We start from the raw sequence: 12,769 nt of genomic DNA, 5'->3' as shown, positions 1-12,769 counted from the left end.
GGGACCCCATATTTATTGCCAGTGGTAGCTTGCACATGCCAATCAAATAGAATATGTCGGTTTGGCTTAAAAAACTGTGGGCAGGTGAACGCTAAAATAAAGAGAATGGACCCTGATAAAAAAAAGAAACATTCATGTTTGGTTATGCACAGGGATTGGTGGTCCATCCGGTTATGCCATCGAGTGGTCGAAGCAAGATTGCAGTGCAACCACCAGAGGAGCGGACCGCAACCCCGAGACAAAGCGGACCCGGAGAAAAAAAAGGCACAAATTAAGTGGTCACTGTCACGTCGACCAACCTCACTACTATCAAGATTTTGTGGGCCAAACATGCCCGTAAGAAAACTGCAGCTCCTCGCTCTATCACCTACGGCAACCAAGACCGTATTTTGTGAAAACATCAATTATCCTCCCGACCATTGCAATGCGTAGGCATATCTACTAGTCTTTTGTAACAATGAAAGTGCACGCATAGTTCGGTCCGCATGATGGAACAAAATGTCTCAAGCGTTCGTCCAAGATGGAACAAAAGATGCCTTTTCGTCGTCGTCTTTGAACTCGAAACGAAGATGCTTATTTTAGTAGCATATAAAGAACAGTAGCTACTCGAACAGTTTAATCGAGTAGCAAGCGAAGCCTAGGCCGCTATGGTGCGGCCGCCGTCGACGTAGATGACCTGCCCGGTGACGTAGGACGCGGCCGGCATGCACAGGAACGTGACGAGCGACGCGACCTCCTCCGGCTCGCCCATGCGGCCCAGCGCGACGCGCTCGTTCTCCTTCTTCCCCATCGCCAGCAACGCCTCCATGTCAACCTCGATGCCGCTGCTCTGGAGGATGTCGCTCCGGATGCCCCCCGGCGCGACGCAGTTCACGCGGATGCCGTCGCTCGCCCACTCGACGGCGAGGTTGCGGCTGAGCTGGTTCATGGCCGCCTTGGTCGCCGAGTACACCGACAGCACCGGGTACGCGATGGCCGAGGCGACGGAGGAGATGTTCACCACGCTGCCGCCCCCGGCGGCGACGAGGAGCGGGTGCGCGAGCTGCGCGAGGTGGAAGCAGGACTCGAGGTTGGTGGCCATGAGCCGGGCGTAGTCCTCCGCCGTGCTCTGCGTGGCCGGCATGAAGAAGGTCTGCCCGGCGTTGTTGACGAGGATGTCCAGCTTGCCGCCCAGCTCGGCGCGGGCCGTGGCCATGAGCGCCTCCCGGTCGCCGCGCACGGACACGTCGCAGGCGGAGGCCGTGACGCGCCCGCTCAGGCGCCCCGCGTCGGCGTCGGCGGCCCACCCGCGCAGCCGCTCCTGCACGTCGGCGTCGCTCCGGGCGCATGTGTGCACCCGGACGCCGAACCCCGCGAGCTCCTCCACGATCGCGCGCCTGCGCCATGCATGGTACGCAAGTGAGCGTGTCAGCGTGTGCGATCAGTCACAAAACTAGCGGCATGAAAGAAAGATGCATGCAGGGGCAGGGCGTACCCAATTCCTTTGGTTCCGCCGGTGACGAGGGCCGTCTTGCCGGCGAGGCTCCACCGCTCCTCTCTGCTTGCTGCTGCTGCTGCCATCGCCGGTCGATCGGTGTGTTCTTGGAACTAGCTAGTGAACGATGTGGCAGGTTGGCCTTGGCCCTTGCTACTTAAATCTTCTTTGGAAGCTCTGCTGCCCACTATGACGACTTGGTAGCAGCTGGCAGGAGTGCAGAACCGCAGATGCTTCCTCGGCGATTCCTTGTTTTCGACGATGCGCACGGAGCATTACTCGCGCAGGCGGTGGCCGGACGGCCGGCTCATGTCACGCATCATGTCACGTTACCATGTTTTCGGCCCTGGATTTCGACTCCTCGTCCGCAGTGGCAAGTCCAGTGGGTGGGCTTCATAGGGCTCTAGCCTACCCTTTAAAAAATGATTTTTTTTCTAATACTATTCTTAAGGAACACGACAATGGTGTTCACCCTCCGTCAGCCCTTGTGTTCAAGGATCTCCGAGCTAACTGGGTCATGCGCAATGGAAGGGGTCCGGGGGAAGGCCGTAGCCAGCGCGGTGGCCGCAGAGGTGGCCGTGCTGGGGAGCGCTCAAGTGGCCGTTCTGAGGAGGGAAGAGATATCATGACAGAGAGACAGGTGTACGGATCAGCCCAGGATTATGACCCAAGCAAGGCGGCTAGCGACGTAGAGATGGAGGACTGGAGCAGGAAGAGGAACGTGGGAGCCGAGCTAGGAGCCAAACACCCCATGTCTCACCAGAATCCAGAAACGGCACCTGCAGATGCTAACTCACTTGCGATTGTGCCTGCGGGTATAACTGCAGCCAGCCCCCCACCGCACAGGGACTTGAAGAGAACCAAGAAGGCGGGAGAAGACTCAGAATTGTCAGCATCAACTGTGAAGAATTTGGCGGGCTCCTTTGAGGAGCACCGCCGGGTCCAATGAGTGTTTTATGCTGGAACTGTCGGGGCGTGGGTAAAGCCGCGACAGTTCGAGAGGTTCGCGAGTTTGCAAACAAATTTACCCCTACCCTCTTATGTATTGTCGAAACTCAGATAGAAGGCTCGAGGGTAGAATTGCTAGCTGGTACATTTGGTTATGACAATAGTTTTGCAATTGACAGTCGTGGTAGAAGCGGAGGAATTGGTATTTTTTGAAACAATGAAATAAAAGTTGAGATTCTTGGTTATTCGGATTACCATATAGATTGCTCTATTGAGGAGGATGGGCTCGATCCCTGGAGAGCCACGGTAGTGTATGGCGAAGCACAAACCCACCTACGCTATAAAACATGGGACACCCTGAAAAACATTAGCTCTTCATGCAACCTCCCTTGGCTTTGCCTTGATGATTTCAATGAAGTTTTGCGTCCCGAGGAGCATGAGGGAGCGGGACAACGGAGCAATGCACAGATACAGAGTTTTCGGGAGGCAGTAGATGTGTGCATGTTGCTGGACATCGGCTATAATGGCCGTTTTTGGACTTTTGAAAAGAAGGTGAGGGGAGGATCCTACACTAGGGTCCGACTGGATCGTGCGCTGGTCAATGGTGATTGGCGAGCAAGGTTTCCGTTAGCAGATTTGACACACTTGACGGCGGTAACTTCTGATCATTGTCCAATTTTAATGAGCCTAAACAGAGTTCAGCAAAGCAGTTGGAAGCAGAAACCCTTCAGGTATGAAGTCATGTGGGAAGGGCATGAAACCTGGAGCGATACAATTACATCTGCATGGATGGGAGGCGGAGTTAGTAATGGAGCAGACGGCTTACGAGCTAAGCTTCAGGCGATATCACTTGATTTGGGGCGCTGGAATAATGAGACGTTCGGTAATGTGCGGAAAGAAATTAAAAATCTAAAAGGGGAGCTGGAGAAACTTCGGTCGGACCCAAGCAGAACTGCGCCTACTCATGCTGAGCTGAAGATCAATGAAAATCTAGTAGAGCTTTATCATAGGGAAGAAATCTTATGGAGGCAGCGGTCCAGGGTTGAGTGGCTCTCGGCGGGTGACAGGAACACGAAGTTTTTTCACTTGAGAGCAAGCATTAGGAGGAAGAAAAATATGATTAAGGCTCTACAAAACTCTTTGGGGACTCTGACTGATGACCCGGAGGAACTCAAAGCAATGGTGCACGATTTCTATAAATCTCTATATACTTCGGAGGGAGTAAGCAACATGGAAACGGTTCTAAATTGTGTACCAACTAAGGTAACAACAGAGATGAACAATCTTCTCGGTGCACCGTACAGGGAGGAAGAAGTTAAGACAGCCCTCTTTCAGATGTTTCCAACCAAAGCGCCCGGCCCCGATGGCTTTCCAGCTCATTTCTATCAACATCATTGGGAGCTCTGTGGCGCTGAGGTGACGGAGGTTGTGCTAAGGATAATTCGGGGAGAGGAGAGTGCAGAAAGTATTAATGATACTGTTTTGGTTCTCATCCCTAAGGTAATGAATCCATCTTTGCTAACTCAATTCCGGCCGATTAGTCTATGCAATGTATTATACAAGATCGCGTCCAAGGTGATTGCAAATAGACTGAAGCAGGTTCTCCCAGAGATTATTTCAGAGGAGCAGTCGGCCTTTGTGCCAGGGAGACATATTACAGATAACATCATCAGTGCTTATGAGTGTCTCCACTTTATGAAGCGCAGTAAAGCCAAAGTTAATAGTTTTTGTGCCCTAAAGCTAGATATGATGAAAGCATACGACATACTAGAGTGAGACTACTTGCAGGCGATAATGATCAAGCTGGGTTTCGCTCCAGCATGGGTACAAATCATCATGAACATGGTGCGGTCAGTATCGTTCTTAGTACTTTTTAATGGTGAGAGACTTGACACTTTTTATCCATCTAGAGGAATTCGGCAGGGAGATCCGATATCCCCATACCTCTTTTTAATCGCAGCAGAGGGCCTTTCGTGCCTACTGAAATCCAGTTCTTCGTCGTCTCAGTTAGAAGGAATCAAGGTGGCTCCCACGTCGCCCGTCGTGAACCATCTCCTTTTCGCTGATGATAGCCTGCTGATGTTTAAATCGAGTGTTAAAGGGGTTGTTGCAGTATCAAACCTGTTGGAGCAATACTGTTTGGCTTCAGGACAGCGCATAAATCACGAGAAATCATCTATCTTTTCAGTAGAGGCTTCCTGCAGGGTATGAGAGAAAGCATCAAAACCACTTTGAATGTCCAGAATGAATCCCTCAGCGACAGGTATTTGGGTATGCCTACGGATGTGGGGCACTCAAAGAATGGCACTTTCAGATACTTGGGAGGCCGAGTATGGGAAAAGATCAGAGGTTGGATGGAAAAAAATTCGTCGGCTGCGGGAAAGGAAGTACTTATCAAGTCAGTCGCGCAGTCCATACCGGTGTTTTCTATGTCATGCTTCCGCCTGCCAAGGGGTTTATGCGAGAGTATCACTTCCTTGATCAGGCAGTTTTGGTGGGGGAGTAAGCAAGGGAAGCGTAAGCCAAGCTGGGTATCCTGGGACGAGATGATTAAGCCTAAACATCTCGGTGGCCTTGGTTTTAGGGACTTGGAAATTTTTAACTTGGCCCTACTGTCCAAACAGGCATGGCTTCTGCTCCAATACCCTACCTCCTTGAGCGCACGCATACTCAAGAGTGTTTATTTCCCGGATGTATCTTTGTTGGAAGCAGAGTTGGGCCACCATCCATCACAGATCTGGCGGGCTATTCTTGACGGGAGAGACATTATGGTGCAAGGACTAGTAAGGAGAATTGGCAATGGAGAAACTACCGACATATGGTCTGACAATTGGCTACCTCGCTCACTTATAAAGAGACCGATCACATCTCTTACCCAGCATCCGCCACAGAGAGTTTCAGAACTTATCAACCACACTACCTCCTTGTGGAATGAACAACTAGTTCGGTCAACCTTTATACCAATTGATGCGGAGGCAATTCTGCAGATCCCTCTTTGCACAAGACAGATTGACGACTTTTGGGCATGGAGCGAAGATAGGAGGGGGATATTCTCGATGAGAACCGCCTATAGGATGATTCAGCAGAAGAAATTAAGTCCTGAAGCTTGGTTATATGAACAAGATGGGTCGTCTCACACACATGCAGATGGCGATGGTTGGACAAAACTTTGGGGAATCAAGGTACCATCGAAGCTCAAAGTCTTCCTGTGGAGACTTGCGAGGCGTACCACTCCAACGGCTGCACTTTTGCATCACCGAAACATGGCGGATTCGGCCGCGTGCTGCCTATGCGGAGCCGAAGACACTTGGAGACACGCGCTGTTAAACTGCACTGTCTCTCGAAGCACATGAGCATTGTCTTCTGAACACATACTTGATGTGCTTAATAGAAACGAGGAACCGGACCCGAAGAGGTGGCTTTTCTCCATGCAAGAGGCGTTATCTCATGATGAGTTCACAAACTTTGTGGTCACTCTTTGGGCACTGTGGGGAGCACACCGCAAGGCAATTTATGAGCATATCTATCAAAGCCCGTCCTCTGTTCAAGCATTTGTAAACTCATACGTGAATGAACTCAATGCACTGCAGTCCGTCAAAACGTCGCAGAGTTCGAGACCAGCGCCAAGACGATCAGGGTGGATCGCTCCATCTGGAGGGCTGGCAAAGTTTAATGTTGATGCTTCAGTGGGGAGAGGAAGAGGACATGGAGCTGTAGCAGCGATTTCTAGAGATTCAGACGGTAATTTCTTGGGAGCCTCGGCAGTGGTCTTCAGAGGTATAGCTGAACCGGCGATTCTCGACTGCATGGCGATCAGGGAGGCTCTAGCCCTAGCTGATGATTTGAACGTGGCAAACATCCAGGTGGCCTCGGATGCGAAGGTGGTGGTACAAGATATCCAGGAGAAGAACCCGACAGAGTATGGCGCGATCATACATGAAATATTAGAGCATATACTTTCTTTCCAAGTCTGTAATATTTCTCACGAATTTAGAAGCTCGAATATCGAGGCTCACAAGCTCGCGAAGCATACTTTATCCCTTCCGGCTGGCCGACATGTTTGGTTGGGACAGCCGAACGGTCTCTTTTTCGTCCCTGTAAACATTGTGACGTCGGAATAAAAAGCTTCGGAGTTTGTCTCAAAAAAAAAAAGGTTCACGCTGAAGGATTCAAGGCGTTGAGCTGTTGAGGCGTGGCTGCTGGTAGTGCTCATGGTTGGACGGCTGGGTAATTTTGTACATTTGTGGTTCCTACTTGCTAGTTCATGTTATGTTAACTAATTTAGGTGTCCTATGTACCTATGCAAACTATTTGCAGATTTATAGGAATGAAGAGAAAAAAATATGAGCATAAACCCTTTTTTTAGCTATACAGATTCAAAATTTACCTCAAAATATAATATTTTTCAAAAATCCCAAAACAATTACAGTCAATACTAGATGCCTCGAGTAGTATTCTTGGAAATTCTCAGCTCATTTGGACAAAAGAATTACGAGATGATGTTGTTTTTCTTCAAAGGAACATTTCATTTTATTTTCTCCGTTAACTTTGAGTCCACCCTTCAATTTGGTTCTGGATTCGCCACTGCTCATCTGCAACCGTCAGCGTGTGGACATCTTGCAGAGCATGATCGTCATCCATCTTGATGAACGCTTGGTCGCTAATGTCGCGAGCGCATGGTGGCTGTTGTCCATATTGGCAAATGGTTCTCAGCCATGTCGTTGAGAGCCAGCTGACCATCCTTGTCCGCGAGCGCTTTCAAAATAATTCGGCGCGACCTACCTAGTGCTCTGCATGCCTACTTAACTGCCTACCAAATCAATTAATTATCTGCTAAATTGGAAAAAAAATCCCTACTTCTAATTATCTGTAGGCATAATTAACCGTCTGTCCGATTAATTGATTGCATTAATGACTCGGTTTTCAAATTGATTTGGGCCAAAAAATTCTATTTAAATGGACCTAATTAATTGAATATGTAATTAACTATTTAGCTAATTAACTGCATTAATGGTTTGATTTTGAAATTGATTTAGCGTTTGATTTCTAAATTATTTTCGCATGAATGGCTGATACGAACGACGACTATATAAGAGATATTACACATTTGACGCGCATCTTGTATTGTTCAATTGAACCTTGTTGGTAAAGACGCTTTTGAAGTGGATTCATTTCTACAAGGCCTACCGAGTATTGTAGGACAGATTTCCTTAACGAATTTCTTGACATTTGAATGGACACACTTGATTTGAGAATTAACCTGTCTGGCTCTCTAAATGACTGATAAGAAATACAATATGATCGCGTCCACAAACACATGTACATGGCGGTCCGAGGACCCGCCTGCCGCCACGGCCATTCTCCACACACCCTGGCATACTTGAGCATCACACCGGCATCAGGTCCAGCCACGACATCCTCCATGGGGTCTCACACAGAGTCCCTTCGCAGGGGTGCGCGGATGCGGCCTACGAATTACTCCCCTTTAATAATAGAGATATATGTGATTTCGTAAGAAGATTTTTTATTATTATTTTGTTGTATTACGATAGTTGTGGTTGTAAATTAATAGTAGAGATAATGATAATAATAAATGGTATAGTGTGTGAGATTAGTGATTTGTAAATGAGAAATATCTGATTTTGTTTGGAAACATTATTGAGAAAAATCTTATGTCTGTCTTTTGTAAAGGCGATCTTACATATATGGTGCGATCTCTGAATTCTTAATTACCTATTATTTACGTGATTGAATTGAATTGGCACCTGCCAAAGGAAGAACGAAACAAGATCTCATCAATTTAATGGAATTTGGTTTTTCAGTGGGAGGGGGTGGTAAGTGATGAGGCAAAAAAAACCAGTGACAGGAAGCTACCAACTCCCACTCTAGGAGTAGAGAAAACACAATGATTTCCTTCACCCACTCGGTCTCATAGGTTTTGTCCGCTGTTTCCACGAATGGCACGTGGTTGTGGCCCATGCACGTCTTATCCCATACTTATCCACACAAGATGGTTTTTGCAACAATGCTTTTGATGGGACGAAGGTTTGCAACAAGACTCTTGCTGCAAAACATCTACAGCAACAACAGCGACCGACCGTGCAGCTTCTGTGATATATTTCATTGCAAAAAAATAATATCCGCAACATCGTCTATCTTGCAAAAAGGCGAAGACGAAAAGAACATGTAACACAATCTGTATTGCAAATCTTTTTGCAACATGAGCTCTGTTGCAAAAGGTTCTGTAACACGAACTTTGTTGCAATTGTCAGGACGAGACTGGGCCACTAGATGTGGCAAAATCTAACGGTTCTCGACGCGGCGGATCCCGATTGAAAAAAAAGTCTTCAATTCAAAGAAAGTTAATTAATATGAAAAATATCGCTAAATAAAAAAATGAATTAAAAATCATGAACTCAAAAAAAGATTATGGATTTGAAAACAGTTAACAATTTTTTTAAAAGTTCACGAAATTAAAAAACTGTTCACATAATTTGGGAAAAAACATGAATTTGAAAAACATTCTAACGGATTTGTAAAATGTTCAAGAAATTGAAAAAAAGTTTGCAAATATGAAATTTTTTGTGATTTTTCTTAAAATATTTAAATTGGAACAAAGTTCATAAAAACGAAAAAATGGGGAAAAAGAAAAATACTGATAGAAATTGAATGAAACTAGTTTTTTTTAGACAACCTCTCATGCTTTATTCATGATCCATAATGTTTACAGGTAGAAAATCAAGATCTCCAGCCACACATGACGGCCAAATCCTAAAGACAAAGCATATTTAGCGAGATTGTGAACCTCAAAGTTCGAGCTCCTAAACTCATGAACAACTTTACATGAAATAAAAGAGTTTGCACGAAGAATTATCTCATGCACTACAACTCCATACCCAGCTGCCGAGTTCTTCTGGACATCATCTACCACCCTCTTGCAGTCCGTTGCAATCTGAATTGTGTTTTCATATAGATCCTCAGCCAGAGCTTGACCTTCCCTGTAACACCCCCAGTGTCATGCTACAGTAACCCTTGGGGTTAAGCTAATCTTTTTGCTAAACAAGTGTTTGGTCATCATTGTCCTCTATATCTTTCATTATTCCAGTTGAATTCAATTTTAAATTCTGAGTGAATTTCAAAAATGCTCAAACATGAAAACAAAATTGTTCATCATGTGCCAAATATTCCACAACTAATATTGGTGGTGAACCAACATTTTTGCAAAGGGTTTAAGTGGCCTAAGCTACTTAAAACAGTGACCTAAGCAATAAATTAGATGCCCTTTTTAATTTATAAAATTGGCAAATATTCCAAAAGCCTCCCACCCTTTTTGTGGCAGTGCACTTTAATTCTTTGAAATCGTTTAGGCCAGTAGTATGATTTTGGAAAGTCATTATTGGCTAAAAAGAAAAGGCAAAAGCTGCTGGAAAAAGAAAAAGGGGAAAAGGGCCAGAGCCCCTGGCCTCTCAGTGGGCTTCGGCCCACCCGAGCCAACTGGCCCATGCTAGGCCGGCCCACTCCCCCCTGTCGTCTTCCACCTTCTCCACTGTGCGAGCGACCGCGCGCGCACGTCGCCACCGAACCACCTCGCCGGCCACGCCGCTACAGGCGCCGCGGGGAGGATAAGGGCAGCCCCGACGCCTCGGGCTCCCTCCCCACTCGCCCACTTGCCCCCTCTCTCCCTCGTCGCTCTCTCCCTCGCTCTCCAGATCCCCTCCCCACCTCAACCGAGCGCCATCGCCGCCGCGCCTTCGTCATCTTCGCGGCCACCGAGCCCCGAGTGCCTCTCCGACGAGCCCGACTGCTCCACCGACTTCCTCTACTTCCTCTCCGCCCTCTGGATTGAGCCCGGCGCCACCACAACCTCGGGATCGAGCTCCTCCCTGACCCCGGCCGTCGTCGATCGCCGCCGCCGTACGCCTCCGATGAGCTTCCCCGAGCACGCTGCCACTTCCCTACGGCTCCCGGTGAGCCACCGCGTCTTTTCCCTCGCTCCCCCGCACGGATCCACCAACGTAGCCGCCGCTGCCATCACCGCCCGAACGCAGCTCCGCCGCATAGCTCGCCGCCGTTGCTGTGGGCATCGTCATGCTCACCCGAGCACACGAGAGTGCTCAGGGTCGCTCGCTGAAGCCGCCCGTGCCACTTGCTTCCCTCCCCGTGCCTTCTAGCGTAGTTTCCGTCGAGGTCCCGTATGCACGGCCCCCGTAGCTCGTCGCCAACGCGTCTCCGGTGACCGTTTGGTCACGGGCTCGTGCCCATTGGACTCGCCGCACCACGTAGATCCTCCCCAGCCCCCTCTTTTGCTCAATAGCGTGCTGCCTCGCCGTTTCCTCCTTTGGTCGAAGCCGCTCCGCCGCTGGCCTGGACACCGGCGCCGATTCCAGCCAACTCCGGCGACGCCACCGCCCCCAGTCGACGCGCCTTCGTGCGCTCGTTTGAACGCCCCTAACCGCGACCTCCCCCGTGCCCAATAGCAGAATCCCGATCCCCCCCTGTACGCGCCGTCACATTTGGCGTCGCCGGCGTTGAGCCGCCGGCCGCGCTGAGCTGGCACACCTGGGGCCACCCCCTGGGTCATTGCCAGTGGGGCCCCTGGCCCCCTGTTGACCAGTTGACCTGGTCAACTATGCTGACTGGGCAGGGCCCAGCCACTGACGTGCAGGCCCCACCGCTTAATCCTCTCTCTAAAACATTTTAATAATTAAAACTAATTAGTTTAGTTAATTAGACACTGACAGGTGGGGCCAGAAGTTTTACTAACTAAATTTAGATTAGTTTGAACTCTGTTTAACCCACTCTCTATGACAGGTGGGTCCCCCATGTCAGTTTTGACCAGTCAACTGGATTGTTGACTGCTGACGTCACACGTATGTCATGCTGACGTCATTTTTTCCTTTCTGTTAAAATAATTAATTCTAGAAAATGGTTTAACCTTTGAAAATCCATAGAAAATAAACCGTAACTCCGATGAAAATGTTTTCTATATGAAAGTTGCTCAAAAAATCCAACGAATCCGAATACGCGGTCCGTTCATCTGTCACATGCCCCTAGCATGCTAAACATGGGACATTCCCCCTCCGGTCATCTGTCTGACACAGGTCCGGAACCAGGAAAACATTCCCGATTGATTTTCCCCTTCTCCTATATCGTGTAACCTTATGTTAGATCACACCCGACACAGCTTATTGCCATGTTATGCTTTGTGATGCTATGCTTGCTTTATATTTACTATTTCTTCCCCCTCTTCTCTCCGGTAGACCCCGAGACCGATGCCGCCCCTGTGATTGACTACGTCGACGACGACCCCTTCTTGCCAAAGCAACCAGGCAAGCCCCCCCCTTTGATCATCCCGATATCGCCCGTTCCATTCTCTCATGCTTGCATTAGATTTTGCTACTGTTATTGTTTGCTCCTATTCTGATGCATAACCTGCTTTTGTATCTGTTGTTGTATCTTACATGCTTATCCTAAACTGCTTAGTATAGGTTGGTTAGTGATACATTAGTGACCCCCACCTTGTCCCTGTTGCCCCTGCTTCATCATCGAAGACCCGATGAACGGGATCGAAGACCAGGCCCCGACACCGCACATCACTTTCCCCTTAGTTGCTCGACACTACTGGGTTACTATCGAGTGCCGAGGGTGAGACCTCTTCAGCACTTCTGTTGTTAACCTGTAGTGTAGATATTCGGTCGTGGTCATCGAGGGTGATTTCCTCCTTAACCACTTCCGATACGGCTCTGTAGTGCAACCCCTCAAGTGTGAACCTCGAAGGTGGATCCTCTTACGTTCACCTTGATGATTACATCGAGTGGAATTCACCGGGGGTGATTCCTCGGGTTTTCCCCTTGATGTTTGGACACACGGATACTTGGACTTTACCCCTGTTACTTGGAAAGACGGGTCGACCCTGAGGGGTACCCGCGTGAGCTTAATTGCGAGTGATGTGGAGACGAGTTGACCTGGAGGGTGCCCGCGAGATAATTACGAGGCGTGGCCGGGCTTTCCCAGCCCTTGCCGCAAGTCCTCGAGACGGGGCAACTTGGTCACATCTTTCATGAGTCTCTGCTTGTTACCGCGCGTTCCTAATCCACTACGATTTGGATATTTGATCCGAGGGGCCTCTGGCCTGATAGCACTAACCATCACGTGGGCATAGTATGGGCGTTCTGCGTCGTATGCATCAACCGAAGCTTAATAGACGTCAGCGACTGAGCGGCGTGCGCCGGGTTGGACTGCGTAAGCGCCTGCCTTGTTGAAGGAGGTAGCTAGGTCTGCTCACCGGCCGCGTTCGCAACATGCAGGAGTTCCCGGGGAGATGGCCCATGACCCCTGGGGGCATAG

General features: G+C 48.9%; 1 protein-coding gene across 1 annotated transcript; it reads right to left on the bottom strand.

The window, feature by feature from the left end:
- Window positions 1–486: 486 nt before the first annotated feature.
- On the bottom strand, window positions 487–1,636 carry LOC123059111 (noroxomaritidine/norcraugsodine reductase-like). The gene is made up of 2 exons (XM_044481749.1): window positions 1,475–1,636; window positions 487–1,376 (listed from the first exon to the last, which is right to left on the bottom strand). The coding sequence occupies exons 1-2, from the start codon at window positions 1,558–1,560 to the stop codon at window positions 638–640; spliced, it is 825 nt and encodes a 274-aa protein (XP_044337684.1). The 5' UTR covers window positions 1,561–1,636; the 3' UTR covers window positions 487–637.
- Window positions 1,637–12,769: the final 11,133 nt, after the last annotated feature.

The sequence above is a fragment of the Triticum aestivum genome, chromosome 3A (assembly GCF_018294505.1).
Source record: "Triticum aestivum cultivar Chinese Spring chromosome 3A, IWGSC CS RefSeq v2.1, whole genome shotgun sequence".
NCBI classification, from domain to species: Eukaryota; Viridiplantae; Streptophyta; class Magnoliopsida; order Poales; family Poaceae; genus Triticum; species Triticum aestivum.
Note: the sequence above shows the minus strand (reverse complement) of the source record. Positions and strands in the feature narration are given on the sequence as shown.

What these genes read in the sequence shown, in the direction of transcription:
- LOC123059111 (XM_044481749.1), bottom strand. Translation starts at nt 1,560, where the DNA reads ATGGCAGCAGCAGCAGCAAGCAGAGAGGAGCGGTGGAGCCTCGCCGGC. An exon ending in GGCGGAACCAAAGGAATTGG is followed by an intron (nt 1,377 to 1,474) that starts GTACGCCCTGCC and finishes TGCATGGCGCAG; the next exon opens with GCGCGCGATCGTGGAGGAGC.